Source organism: Crocodylus siamensis, chromosome 13, assembly GCF_052110815.1.
Source record: "Crocodylus siamensis isolate JL-2025a chromosome 13, ASM5211081v1, whole genome shotgun sequence".
Lineage (NCBI taxonomy): Eukaryota > Metazoa > Chordata > Crocodylia > Crocodylidae > Crocodylus > Crocodylus siamensis.
The window spans coordinates 27131291-27145336 of record NC_143407.1 but is presented as its reverse complement, the minus strand read 5'-3'; the positions used below and the strand labels follow the sequence as shown (position 1 = coordinate 27145336).

Here is a 14046-nt window from a genome sequence, read left to right as displayed (position 1 = left end):
TTCTGAAATAAGAGCATGGTGAATAATACGGCATAACTATCATATGACAAGAGAGAATGGTCTAGCAATAAAACTGGGTCCTGTATCCAGCTTGGTTGCCTCACCCTATGAACTTAATCAAGTCCCCCCACATTTCGGCTTATCTGCTAGCATAAGCCACCATATTTTCAAAGGAAGTCAGCACACTGAACTGAACCGTAGGTTGCTAAGTATGGAGTTTACTTATCAAAGTATTGTGTAGTCACTTAAGTTAGTCCTGGTTAGTCCCGCATCACCATAAAAAGGGTGGTTTTAGGGACAACATCTCCTCCAGGACTCCCTCAAGGAAATCCACCCTTACCGGGCAAGGGAATGCTTCCCTACAGAACAGTCTATGGGGCTCATCTCCCTTTGCCTGGCACGTGCTCAGTGACCCTCAGGAGTCCAGGCTGATCCCCATAAAAGGCCTATGCTCTATTTCACCAGCTGCAACTGGTGGCCCACCACAAGCTTCATAACAGTGTAGCACCGCTTGAGCGGCATATCCTGAGTAAAAGGATTCCCGTGTAACAGGGGGAAGATCAAGTGCAAAGCGCTCCTTCTATGCAAAGACTCAGGGGATACAATTGTTACGTATCATTTATAATTCAGTAGTGCCTAAAGGCCTAAAGTGAGATTGGGTTCCCAGGCTGCCTGATGTTGTGCACATATACAGCAGAAGCGCAGCTATTATGATGCTCTAGTGACCAGATAAAAACTTACCCTGCTACAGTTAGGCTGCTAGCTAGATAGCTACTCCTCATTCATAGGCTACACTAAGAAACCTAATCTTTTTTCTTTTCTTTTCTCCTAGAGGAAAAACATACGGCCACAAATTTCTATCCAAGCCTCCTCCTATGGTAGCAAAAACTTCAGCAGCAGGCAACACGAGAGTGAAAGAGACTCCCCCTCATTTATACAGGCGGTGAAGGCCGCTGTCATGCCATTTCAACACTAGTTAATCCGTTTGCAGTAGCCCTTTTATTACTGGCAACAGAATCTGCACAGCAAAGCCCTGCGCCAAACAGCTGATTAGCCTAGTCTTGGTTTTGAAAGTGCACTTGCAAGTGGCTTATTTATTTTATTTGTTTTAGAAAAAAGGAATGAGTTTCTGCGCCTTAAATGGAGAAAGAGCACTAGAAGTAGACAATGTCCAATGAGCAATACTGAGCGGCACGAGACGCACAGTTCTACTTAAAGTCAAGAGATGTGACCAAGCAGCTCAAAGTCTTGAGAGCCAAAAAGAAGTCAGCTCATTATGTATTCAGGAAGCAACCACAATGTTTAATCGTGGCTTATTCAGAAGGATGGAAATCCATTTTCAACGTGGTCCCCTCCCCAATTCTGACATAACCACACAAACCACTTGGACCTGCAACATCGAGCTAGGAACGTTGTCAGCTTTCCTGTTGGGCCGGAAATGCCTTGGAAAGCAATGCTGGTTGCTGTATTTCAATGATACTAGAACAAAGAGGTGCAGAAACCCAAGGAAAAAGTCAATTATTCTCTGAACCTGAATAAGAATACTTTGCAACGAAGATCCAGACAAGTTCTCACCTCAAACTGTCTCTCTAATTGTACCTAAACAGTGTTAGGGAAGAAGAGACACAGGGGCCGAGGACTGGAAATAAATGGACAACAGTAATATCAAAGTCTAGCATTTATTAGTTTAGAACATTAGAATATAAAGTGGGAATCATTAATGTAATGTGCTATAAATGTATGTTGGCTGTTTATTAGGTATTCTCTGTACTGCATTTAGAATGGGAAATGCTACGAACATGGCATATTTAACTCCCAAATATTGTAGTATGCTTATGCATTACAGCTGAAAAATGTGTATGATCATATACCGTTTCAAAATATTTTCCCAAAGGCAGAAAAAAACGGTGCGTGCGTACGTACACAGAGAAGTGCACACAGTTTGGAAGACGATTCTGCTAAATCCTTGTGTGCCAGCTTCAGGATGATGTTTTGAAAGAGTCCATGGTCCACACACATTCTATTTTTTAACTGATTGTGCTATGTTGATTTATTATCTTTTTCACACCATAGTCTTATGTTCATAGCTGTTATATACGTAATCAAATGTGTTAGCTTTATCATTAAAAACATTTTGATGTAAAAATAGCATTCTGCAGATGATTTTTCACAGCTTGTATGGTGCCTACAATGGGTCTCCAGAGAGAAATTCGTAAGCCTGACAAGTAATATGCTACTTCAAGGTGAGGCGTCATCAGGTGGATAATCACATTTGATAACAGAACTGGCTGTGGGAGTATGTTGCCTTACAACAATCCTGTGGCTTCTGCCTTGAGCAGGAGCTTTTATGAACTTAGTTGCCCCCCTTCCTGCCCCACAAAAGATCTGATCCAAAGCCAACAAGTCAATGGGACCATTGGTCTCATTGGGTTTTGGATCATAGCCATCAGTAGTCATCAACAACATATTGAACGATCTGTTCCTCAATACATCCCGAAAGTTGTCATCAATAACAAAGAACAATTATTTAGCACTGGGGTATGCAGAAGATTAAACAGTTAATTATGGTGATCTATGTTTTAATTGGGCAACCCACTGTTCCCCTATAAAATTTAGATAAAAATCCTGTAGATGCAGACGATTTTGCTCCTGAATCTAATTTAAATAACAACTTGAAAAAATCCCTCATGGCCAATGAGATATTTTCCCAAGAAAGAACCAGGTCAATTCTACTAAAGAACCTCAGATATTGCTCCAATTAAATAGTATGGTGAGGCAATAGTGAAGGTGGCTAAAACACTGCCGTGGTCCTTAATTTGGTTTCTTATCTAAGCCATTAATGTTTGTCTTCATGTATCAGGATGCTCCCTTCACTTACAGAAAAAGAACTAATTACTTGCATCAATAGTTTTTGCTCTAATAATGACCTTAGGTATAATTTTTAAAATTATATCTTCCTATCAGAGGAAAACACAGTTGAACTTAAATCTGTCAACTGTGCAATGGGTTGTCCTAATATTAGATCATCAGCTCCAGAAACCTATACAGACTAGCGAGTGACAGGCTTTTTAATAGAGAAAACCCAAAATTCATCTGGGACCTGTGATTTTTGGTTCAATAAAATTCCCCAGAAATATTTGCTGAAGGTTTCGCAGGGCACTAAATGACATCTCTTCCAGGTATTAGTCATTCAGATTTTGATGCTTTGTCTCCGAACACATACATACAACCTGTTAATTTTTTAAACGTTATACCTAAATGAAAAGCACAGCTGGAGTTCTCTGGCCCGAGACCTTGCACACCACACTGGAAGAAAGCCCCATATATCTATGGATAAACCATGCATCCCAGAAACATGCCATTTAAAAGATGATGCATGGGCCTTAGCTACAGTTGTACTAAGCAGGGGCTGTATTTTGCAGTTAATTATCCTTGTTTCTTCCCAAGAGCAGTGATTCTCACCTACTACAGTGCTGTGGCATCCAGAGGGTGTGCAAGATGCTTATTATAAGGGTGCCCCCAGGTGCTGCACAATATTAGCTCTGGAAGGTCTGCAAACACATGAGTTACGAAATAAAACCAGCTATCCAATAGGAATCCACAGTGTCAAGAACACTTGGTGAAGTCTTTCTGGGTCGTTTGCAACAGAAGAATGGCTCTATCACTCTTCTGTAGTCAAGAAATAATTGAAAGCTAAGAGCTGGCATTTTTTGAGGGGTGCCTCAAGTCTCATTAGAGGTGCCTTGAGTCTAAAAAGGCTGAGAACCACTGCTTTACAGAAATGTCTCAAGCTAGGATAGTTTCAGAGAGAGAAAATGTTTTTTCTGGCAGGTCCCAACTAAAGGCTTGGAAGGGTGGGCTGGAGTTACAGCCACCACTTAGTACAGATCGAATATCAATAATTATTCATGTGTTGCCTGATACACATTCAAACAGGGAAAGAGGATACTGGCCACATAAAGTAATGAACGTCTCTTCTTTTTATTTATTTATTTATTTATTTTATAACCGGACCTTAGTCTCCGTATGGACGTCAGCATCATTCTTCCTCTACTGACTGGGTTCCCTTTTTTCACCAAGACACGTGTGGCCATATTTGAATCCACCAACCTTTAACTTCGTATGCTCCGCCACACATCTAGCACTATGCTGACTCAATGTTTTTGACTCTAACCGACTGGCATATGTTCCTGGCTTACAGGGTCTCTCTATATCAGAATGCTTGCTTTATTTCCCTTAACACACACACAAATGCAGATACCCACACCTATTCATCCTTCAACACGTGGCTTCGACTAGCCAGATGATACTGGTTTCTGCTAAACATTAGAAACCAACATGAGTCTGCCCTCGAGAACCCCAAGGTAAAACAAAGTTACCTCCTTTCAATGTTTATAACTAGCAGGCATCTGGAGAAGTATTCTGCAGAGATATGTAACAGAAGATTGCGGCTCCCATAGAGAAGAAATTTCTGCCTTGACATATGTCACCGAAGTGTTGGACACTTAGTGACAGAGTGCTGGAGAATAATTATAGACTTATAAAATACATTCATCAAGGGGCAAGCAGAACCTATTTCATATTTATCTTTACATTATATAATTAGGGCAAACAGAGGGCCCAAAGTCAAATGAGAGATTTTGATCAAAGCTCTTTTAGTCTCTACTGTTTCAAGGTGCTGAATGTCCTCAATTCCAATGTCATCAAGGAGAACTGAGGCTGCTCAGCATCTCTCAGGGGATGGTCAGCATCTTGCAAGGTCAGGCCCTCACAAACAATGTACCCTCTGCTGTCTCGGCATGTTTTGCTCAGAGGACTTTTGGTCCTAAAATTTTATTTATTTATTTTTTTTAAACAGGGCTTCAAAATCTTCATTGGTTCTATTGATAAAGATCTAAAAGATCCCGCCTGTCTGGAGAAAAGAAGTTTCCACTTGTCAGTTAAACAAAGGAATAATGCACGGCTTCCTTTATAGTGTGTACTTTACCTGTCATCCAACAGCCCATTATCATGTCACGGCAGAGTGCACTTTTCTACAGGTCACTTTGTTTAAAATGACATGGATAATGCACATGTCAGCGAGCTGACAGTCCTGACCGTCCTTCAGAGATAAAAACCGCAAGACGAGCGCCTGTTCTTATCTGGGGTACATGCCTTGGTCTATCATCTAAGTCAGGCAGAACATGATTTCTCCAGAGAGCACTTTTTTCATTTCCTGATTTTAAGAAAATCAAATAAGCACCATTTGTCTTCATCTGAATATGCTTGACCTGCTCAAATGATGATGTCTCGCATTTTATAACAGGCTACATATGCTGAATTCAAATTAACAGCAGAACAAGGCCCTTAGATCTCTGCCTAGGCTGCCAGTACAGGCTGAAGAAATACTCCAGGTTTAGCAGCCTTCTGTCAGAATTGGGCCTCTGCTGTAAAATTCAGAGCTAGGTTTGATTCAGGGATCTGGCTGCCTGGAATCGTCAGGGATGCTTGGATCTGAGCTTATATCTCACCCTGTTATAAAGAAAGACAAGACACCAATTGCCCAGTTCATATCTCAGTTTGGATTTCAAATCCTCTCTGCAGAACTACTGGGGTGAAGCACAAGGTGCCATTGCAGGTCTCTGTCCAATGCGGCATTGATTAAATGTCTCTTAACTAGCAATACAAGGTACCTAAAAATTGCCCGGTTTGTCTTTATGCATTAGGTGCTCTTAAAGAAAAGCATTATGAAATCTGGCCTAGGTAAGCTCTGTGAATAGAGCGGCAGGAAATCAGACTCGTAGTGCTCAGCTGAGTCCTGTTTATTGTTTGCATAGGGAACATCCTGAAAATAAATAATCACTAAACAGGGTAGATTTGAACAGCAATGCAATGGAAATTCATATCTAAAAGTGTAAGTTAATATTCTGTACAGGAACCCAACAAAACCACACTTCTCTGTTGTCACACTCTGATTAACTCCAGTGATTAGTTCCTCTACAGAAGGGAAATCACTAATGGACTCATGCTGCAGCTCAAAGTAAACAGGGCAGCTTAATATAGTTAGCAAATGATTATTAAAACCATGGTGGGGGGGGGAACCCTCCAAACATATTCTTGGTTTGGAAAGCTACTGAAAACTAAAGGCCAGATTTGACCATTGAAAAGCTTAGGGTAGGAACTTCCTTGATTTCTTCTTCCTACACCAATATATCACTGATGGATTTTATCAAACATGAGCTCTGCAGTCCGTCATTTCCCTGGGGATTCCACAATACATCGAGGTGCGCCGCCTTCTTTCTTGGTTTACCTGGAGCTTATCACCAACCTCCAAGTATTGTGAAGAGATCACATGAAACCCATTTCCCCACATTCTTCCCCAAAACGTATCAAGGCAAGGAAAGGAACAAGAGAAAGCAGTGAAAACTGTCAAAGAAAAAGTCTGTGGAGTTTGGGTGTCATCCAACATCCACCTACAAACTGTAGAACTCAACCTAGAGATAACATTTTTAAACAATTTTTCCCCCCACAATGCCTATTTTGTCTTTGACAGGCAAGAACATTATACATGAGATTGTTCATGGCACAGAAAAATGTAAGCAGACAAATTAAAATACATTGATATAGGTACCTTAGCTATTAGTAGCATTAACAATAAATAGCTTTATAGATCACTTCTTCCCTAACATTCCTTCAGCACAACACCCTCCCCTTCTCCTGCAGAGAAAACCCTAGACTCTTAGGGTAGATTTGGTAACAGAAAGTATTGATCAGACTTCAAGCACAGTTTCCAAATGTCGATTAAAACAAAACAAACCCCAAACTTGACCTTGGCCTGCAGACCCATATATGTGAACCTTTGAAATTAGCAACTGGGTGGATAAATGCCTGTTTAAAAGTAAAAATATGAGTCTTCATAAATGTATGCCCCTATTCTGTCAAAAAAGCACTTCCCAAGGGTAAACACAGGTATGTAAAAGGTTGGAAGTCAAAATGGCTTTCACAGATTGCACATACAATCCTTTTGTTAGCGGGTGCATCTACATGCTCATTCAAGTGCAGTGGTTACTGCACATATCATTTAGTACTTCTATAATCAAGCACTAAATAAATGTGCAGTACCTGGAGTTACTGTGCAATTGAGTTGGTGAATGCCTTTTTAGTGATGCTACTTTGCAGCATAATACTGTGCAGTAGGTATTAGTACGGTTTGTGCCGTGATGCGCTACTGTGCAGTATTATCAGGCTACCCTGCTGTTAGCATCTCGTGTAGCTACATCAGGTATACTGCAAAATCAGAGGAATAGTTGCCTATAATTGGTCTTGAAAAAGATTTTCCTTCCATTTCTGATTCCAAACCCACTAAAGGCAATACAAGCCTTTCAGCCCTTGACTACAGCATGCATTGGATCAGTCCTTAACACAAACTTTATATAAGTAATAGAAAAGTAGGAGTACAGGTCCAGGAAGATCTTTCTCTGCCCTGCCAGCATAGAACTGTATAGGAGACATATGTTCCCCATCTTACCTTCTCTTCCTGATCACTGTCGCTGTCACACTGAAACACACAAAAAAAGTAGAGAAACATGGGTAAGAGAAACCTTTCCAAAGGAAAATAGAAAAAAAATATGAACAACATTCCCCAGATGTTTGACACACAGGTGCTTCATAAGGCTTTATTTCCAAATTCCTTTAGAAAGAAAACTTGTGTATTGCATGACAGGGCTTTCCCTGCCATTTTAAGGAGAGTTTGCACTTAAAGTTAATACATTTGTAGTTCTGTTTCCACTGCAATATTATCATGATTCAACAAAGCCATTAGCAATTTACAGCCTCTTCTCCTAAACCACTAATTTACATGCAGGGAAGTTAGTTTTACATGAAGGCAGATAGCAACCAACATCAGATCACAGAGAGGGAAAAGTATTATTAGCTGGTTCTTCATCTGATACATAGCATGTTGCCTCCTTCAGAAGTTTTTCCAGAGGGCACACACAGACAGCACCTGTCCTTTGCAGAGCGTACACATTTACAAATCTGTTGTTACTCATTGTAGATGCCAAACTTTGTGTCATCACTCATAGATGCTCCACTGAAGAATTCAGATGCTCAAGACAGATACACGGCACTAAGAATGTGTCAAATTAAGGGCTTTGTGGCACAGTCCTTTTAGGTGGCTTCTGGAGTTTTTGACCCCTGGACTGACTGCATGTTAACACCTTGCAAGTGGCTTAAAGCACTCATTATTCAGCTTAAAGTCATGCCACTTCAGGGCAGGAGCATCTCTAGTCCGCCAGATTTTGCTCCTGCTCCATTAAGGTGTGGCCTCTCCAGACAGCTATTCTGCCCAAATTGAAGTCCTCCAGCATCCCAGAATGCAGTGGCCCCTCCTGAGTCAGGGCAAGCGGAGACATCGGGATGCAGGGGGGCTGGGCACGGTGCCTCTGTCCTGCCGCTCCCACCAGGTAGAACCAGCACCATAGCCCTGGAGAGTGCCTGGTGGTTGCAGTGCCTCCAAAACTGGCTCGCTGCTTTGAATGCCAGGGCCAGACTCAGGCTGTGGAGCCTGCATGGGGCAGTAGGCTGGTGCTCACCCCTCCTGCTGACCCAAGGTTGAACTTGTGCCCAGCCCTGTGCTCTGCTGCAGCATGTCCCCTGAGTGGCACCTGTGCCCCCAGGACCTGGTGGACACATGCCCCGGCAGGGATGGGTGGCTGGAGCAGGGTGGAGCTTGGTGACAGCAGCCTGAGGCTGGTTCCTGCTGACCCTCACGCTCCCCCAGGTTGTGTAGGGTCTGGCCACTGGCTCCCCCTTCCAGGCTCACCCAGCGGCAGCCATGGTTGGCAGGTGCCTGAAGCCCCTGAGCCCCCCTGTAGCAGCCAAGCAGCCCTGAAAATGGAGCAAACACTGCAGCCTTGGAGTGTCCAACGGCCATGGTGCCTCCTGCTGCCACCCAAACCCAGTTTGCTGACAGCAATGTGGGGTGGAGGTGGGGGAGGAATCAGGATCAGGCTCCTCAGAGCTCAGGTGATACCCGGCTGGCTGGCAGCCCAGTCAGGGGCAGCACAGAGGGATGAATTTCAGTGAAACCAGAGAGCCCTAGGGAAGCTGCTTCCCCGGGTGTCTCTGGTCTCCCTGCAACTGGCACAGTGGCTCTGCACTGAGGATGGGGCCACCAGGCTCTCAGCGTGGAGCCACTGCAGCTCGATGAGACCAGAGAGCTCCAGGGAAGCAGCTTGGTTTTGCAGAGCTGTGGCAGCTCTGCGCTGAGAGCAGGGCTTAAGCTCAACAGCCCACCCTCAGCGCACAGCCACTGCATCATTTTCCATGAGACCGGAGAGTCCCAGGGAAGTTGCTTCCCCAGGTCGCCTCTGGTCTCGCTGCAACTAAGACAGTGCTGGGCCTGCCCGTTGCCTGGCGGGAGCAGAGTCAATCTAGCCCCGAGATCTGAGCCCTGTCCAGCAAGCCTCTACTGGCAAGTCACAGCTGTGCAAGTGAAGGACAGGCAGAAGTTTCTCAGCTGGAGAAAGGAGCAGACAAACCGCCAGTAACCCATCTTTTAGAGCAGCTAGTCGCAGGTGCTTCACACAGTAAGACTACCATCTTGGAGGATTATGCAATGACAGGCTTCTAAGGGAAGCTTCTTCCTAATGCATGCTGGTAATATTTGGCATATGCCCTAAAGCTTAAGGAGTTACGTCCCTCATATGTATTATCCTATTTAAAAGAACTACATACGCTCTTTTTACCCAACTAAGTAATTAATCTTTTTTTTAAAGGGTTCAAAAGATCAATTATGTGTTGCGGTATAAAAAAAAGTCTTAACTGCTCTAAATAGTTTCCTTTCATTGGGCTGTTGCTGCTTCTTTTTTTTTTTTTTTTAACAGAAAGAAGGATCACTGGAGCTACTTGATTTACCTTCTTTACACCAAAGAGTTCCTCACAAACAAGCTAAGGTGGAGAATTATTCACAGCAAACTAGCAAATAATTTAAAATAAAGTATAAATTAGCAAAAACCACCATCTGTTTATAGATAATTCCCAACCAGGAACAGAGGAGAAATTCCTTGAACAAATTATCCATTATGAATGATTTATCCAGCTGTAGATTGCACCTGGATACTTCCAGAGACTGCGACACTACAAAAAGACCAGCCAGATCATGTTGGTAAGATGGCGTTTTGGATCCAAAGTAGTAAACCTCAAACGAAGAGCAAACCTTCAGAAAGGGTATTTGACTGACAAACGTAAAAGTAGCATTTTATGCTAGTAAGAGGGATAAACATGTGTTTTCATTTCAACTTGGCCCCAGGCAAGTTTTGGAACTGATATTGGAGATACGCATTTACACCCATTCAGTTCAGTGTGATCATACCCGTGTGGAAATTGGGTGTGTATGTGCTTAAGTTTGCAAATCTGCAAAAATGTATTTCCATTGTGCATCCATGAACATAAAGTGGTTTACAAAAGAAGTATTGCTATTCCCATTTTACAGTTTAAGAGACCTAGGTATAAAGAATGGAAGGAACGGCTTGCACAAGAGCACTCAACTGTCCATTTACAGAGCTGGGGACAGACTCCAGCTGCGTGCCTGCACTGCCAACTTACACATGAAGAAAAGAAGATGCCACAAAATGGATGCTAAGAATGCACGATAACCACGAGATTTCTTCATTGCCATTAAGTTTCCCCAGGCTCGCAGGTTTGGAGATGGTTTAGGGAGGTTTTTAGTTTGTTTTGTTACTGGGTGGGAGCACCTGCAGGAGGAGAACGCTTGCCAAGGGTGTTTTTCCACGCTCTCACAGCTTCAGCTGTAAAGTAATCAATGACATCTGAGTTTCCCAGCACAACGTTCACCTATAGTCCAGAGAATCTGCAGAGAAAGCGCACAGAATTATATCCGTGGGAACAGTTATTTCCATCAAAGTGTTAAGCCTCCTGCTTTCCGACAGTCCAGTTCTAATTTCAAGGTCCGCTTAATTCTACATCAAATAATTACTGCTATACCCAGAAGCACCTTGTCTCCAGAGTTAAGCATATGGCGAAGGACTGAGACCTACTGGTGTCCATTATGGAAGCAGTACGGATGCCAAGCCGATTAAAAATGCTCAGGCTCCCTTCGCAACATGCCTGGTGACTGACAGCTTCGCGATTTGGCCAGTCGCTGCGTCTGCCAAAACAGCCTCTGCTGCACTGAGGCCCACATGGCGCTCTGAGAAAACAGTTCCATTCCTGGTATTAAATTCCCATACTGACCTGGGGACTTTGCCGTGAGCTCAGCAGGAGCACACCATCCAATTTACAGCTCCATCCTCCAGAGCCCTGAGTGCCAGCCTCTGGCAGAGACGAATGATGGTCAAACCCCTCCAGCTCATAAATTATGCAAAGGCAATAAATGCACTCAGCAAACAGCTCCTAACGTTTGCCTAGCCTGGCTCCTAATACACTGTGTAAAATGCCAGAAGTCCTGCATACAGAAGGCGTCTTTTTCACTCATAAAGAGGTTTTGTTGACAAGGAACGAGGAAGGAGACCACGGTCCCGTGGAACGCATCCGCTCCAACAGCAGAGTTTTACGGGCATGCGTTCAGAAAGAAAAAAGAGTGGGGCAGGCTGGGGAGAGGAAGAGGATTCATATGTTGTATTCAGTTTAGATCTTCATGTAATACAAGTGTGTTTTTGAGCCGGAGCACACCGAACTGTAATGCTGAATGGCTTTCTCCTGTGTCATTAAATACCCAGCTTCCCCACCTCTTGATTAAAGAACGGACCGGCCTGTTTGCCCAGATTACTTAGACATGACAGTAACATGAAAAGGATCCGGTTTAATAACCAGGGTAAGAACTGTGGGCTGTGACAACTGTGTTTTCTCCCTTGGATCTGACCCTGACTTCACATTTGACCTTGGACAGAAGATTTAGGATAGGCTCTGAAAGGGTACTGAGGCAGCGGCTAGGTGCCGAAGTCCAAAAAAGGGACCCCCAAAACTCCAAATTTCACTGACTATGAAACCCAGGTGCCTGAATTCATTCAGCAATTACTTTTTGGGCCTCCAAGTTTGGGAGGGGACCAAACTTATGCTTACACGCACGTTTGAGAGTATGTGGCCTGAGCTAGGCACCTTTCTCCTACTTACACATCTCTATGGTGCAGATATAAGGCAGAGCAGCATTTACACCACCTCGGTGCCTAGAAGGGCCGGATTCAGCACGCTTGCTCAGAGCATGCCTGAGGCACATCAGCAGCACCGAGCTCAGCAGAAAGTGCAGCAGCCACCACACTTTTCTGATCCTGCCCACTTTTTGGTCAAGTGGTTAGTACTTGGTCAAACGGGAGATCTGGGTTCTAGGCCCTCCTCAGCTTGAGGAAACTCAAACCATCATCTCCCACTTCCCGGAAAAGTACCTTAATTACTAGCCAAGACAACAAGATTCATGGGGCCAAGAAAACAAGCAAGAGGGAGCCTGACTCCCAGGACAGTGCACGCCTTTTACATTAAACAGCCACTGGCTCAAGGGGGGAGGGGGAAGATGAGGGCGGAGGAGACGATGAGATACCAGGCCCAGCAACAGCCAGCGAGCCCAGACCAATGGTCAAAACGGAGAAACAGGTAAGCGATAGGGGACGGGGCATTGCTGTGACTAGGGGGTCAGTGGGCACAACCGCTGAAGGCCTCAAATGCCTCTACACGAATGCTCGAAGTATGGGGAAGAAGCAGGAGGAACTCGCCCTCCTCCTAGCTGTCACCAGCCCTGACATAGTAGGGATCACAGAAACGTGGTGGGACTCATCGCATGACTGGGCGGTGAGTGTCAAGGGCTATAGGCTATACAGGAAGGACAGGATAGGAAGGAAAGGTGGAGGAGTAGCACTCTACATCAAGGAGGAATATACTTCCTCGTTAATTAGCATGGGGGTAGAGGGGGGGCACTCTGAGGTGCTCTGGGTTAGAGTAAAAGGCAGTCCAGGGGAGAGAGACTTAACGGTGGGAGTCTATTATAGACCTCCCAACCAGGGAGAAGAGCTCGACCTGGAATTCTTAGGTCAGCTTACAGAGGCAGTGAGGGCTAAGGATGTGGTCATCATGGGGGACCTAAACTTCCCAGACATCTGCTGGGAGGAGCAGTCAGCCAAGTCTGATCGCTCACGTCGGTTCTTAGCCAGACTGCAGGACCTCCATCTAACCCAGGAGGTGCACAGTCCCACCAGGGGAGACGCCTTGTTGGACCTAGTGCTGGCCACGGGTGATGACCTGGTGAGGGGGCTGCGGGTGATGGGCCACCTGGGAGACAGTGATCATCGCTTGCTGGAATTCACCATCCAGCGTAAGGTGGCAAAGGGCTGCAGCAAGGCAACAGCCCTAGACTTTAGGAGGGCTGACTTCAACAAGCTAAGGAGGATAGTTGGGGAAGCGCTGAGGACCCAGAGGGGAAGGGAATCAGATGTCGAAGGTGAGTGGTTGCTCCTTAAGGAGACGATCCTCCATGCCCAAAGGGAGGTAATCCCAACAAGGGTCAAAGGGAGCAGGAGGGCACATAAACCCCCATGGCTCACTAAGAGCATCCGGGAATGTCTCCTTGCTAAAAGGGAGGCATATACCCAATGGAGAGATGGGGTCATCGCCAAGAAGGACTATGTTATAGTCGCCCGAGGATGTAGGGGGGCAGTCAGGAGGGCCAAGGCAGAGTTGGAGATAGGACTAGCTTCCCGGATTAAGGACAATAAGAAGTCCTTCTTCAAATACATAGGGGGTAAAAAGAGGGTCCCGGGTAATGTGGGGCCCCTGCAGGACACGATGGGCAACTTAGTCATCACACCAGATGACAAAGCTAACATATTTAACGATTTCTTTGCCTCTGTCTTCCTAAGTAGGGACCAGTTCAGCCACCTCCCTGCTGGGCCCCCCTCGGGCCCCGAGAGAGACACGCCTGGGCCAAGGGTTAGCGAGGAGTTAGTTAGGGTACTTCTGGAGAAGCTGGACGTGTTCAAGTCCGCTGGTCCGGACGATCTTCACCCTAGGGTTCTACAGGAACTGGCTGAGGTCATTGCGGGACCCCTGGCACGGCTC

General features: G+C 45.0%; 1 protein-coding gene across 16 annotated transcripts in view; it reads right to left on the bottom strand.

Moving 5' to 3' along the window:
- AUTS2 (activator of transcription and developmental regulator AUTS2) overlaps positions 1-14046 on the bottom strand; it is a 980474-nt gene that overhangs the window by 287349 nt on the left and 679079 nt on the right. For 14 of the 16 annotated variants that reach the window (XM_090024889.1, XM_090024895.1, XM_090024898.1 and 11 more), the window contains one exon: positions 7508-7537. The exons of the other annotated variants lie outside the window; for them this stretch is intronic. In XM_090024889.1, the coding sequence (XP_089881015.1) occupies positions 7508-7537 (30 nt within the window). The remainder of the gene's footprint in view (positions 1-7507; positions 7538-14046) is intronic. 16 annotated transcript variants of the gene reach the window in all.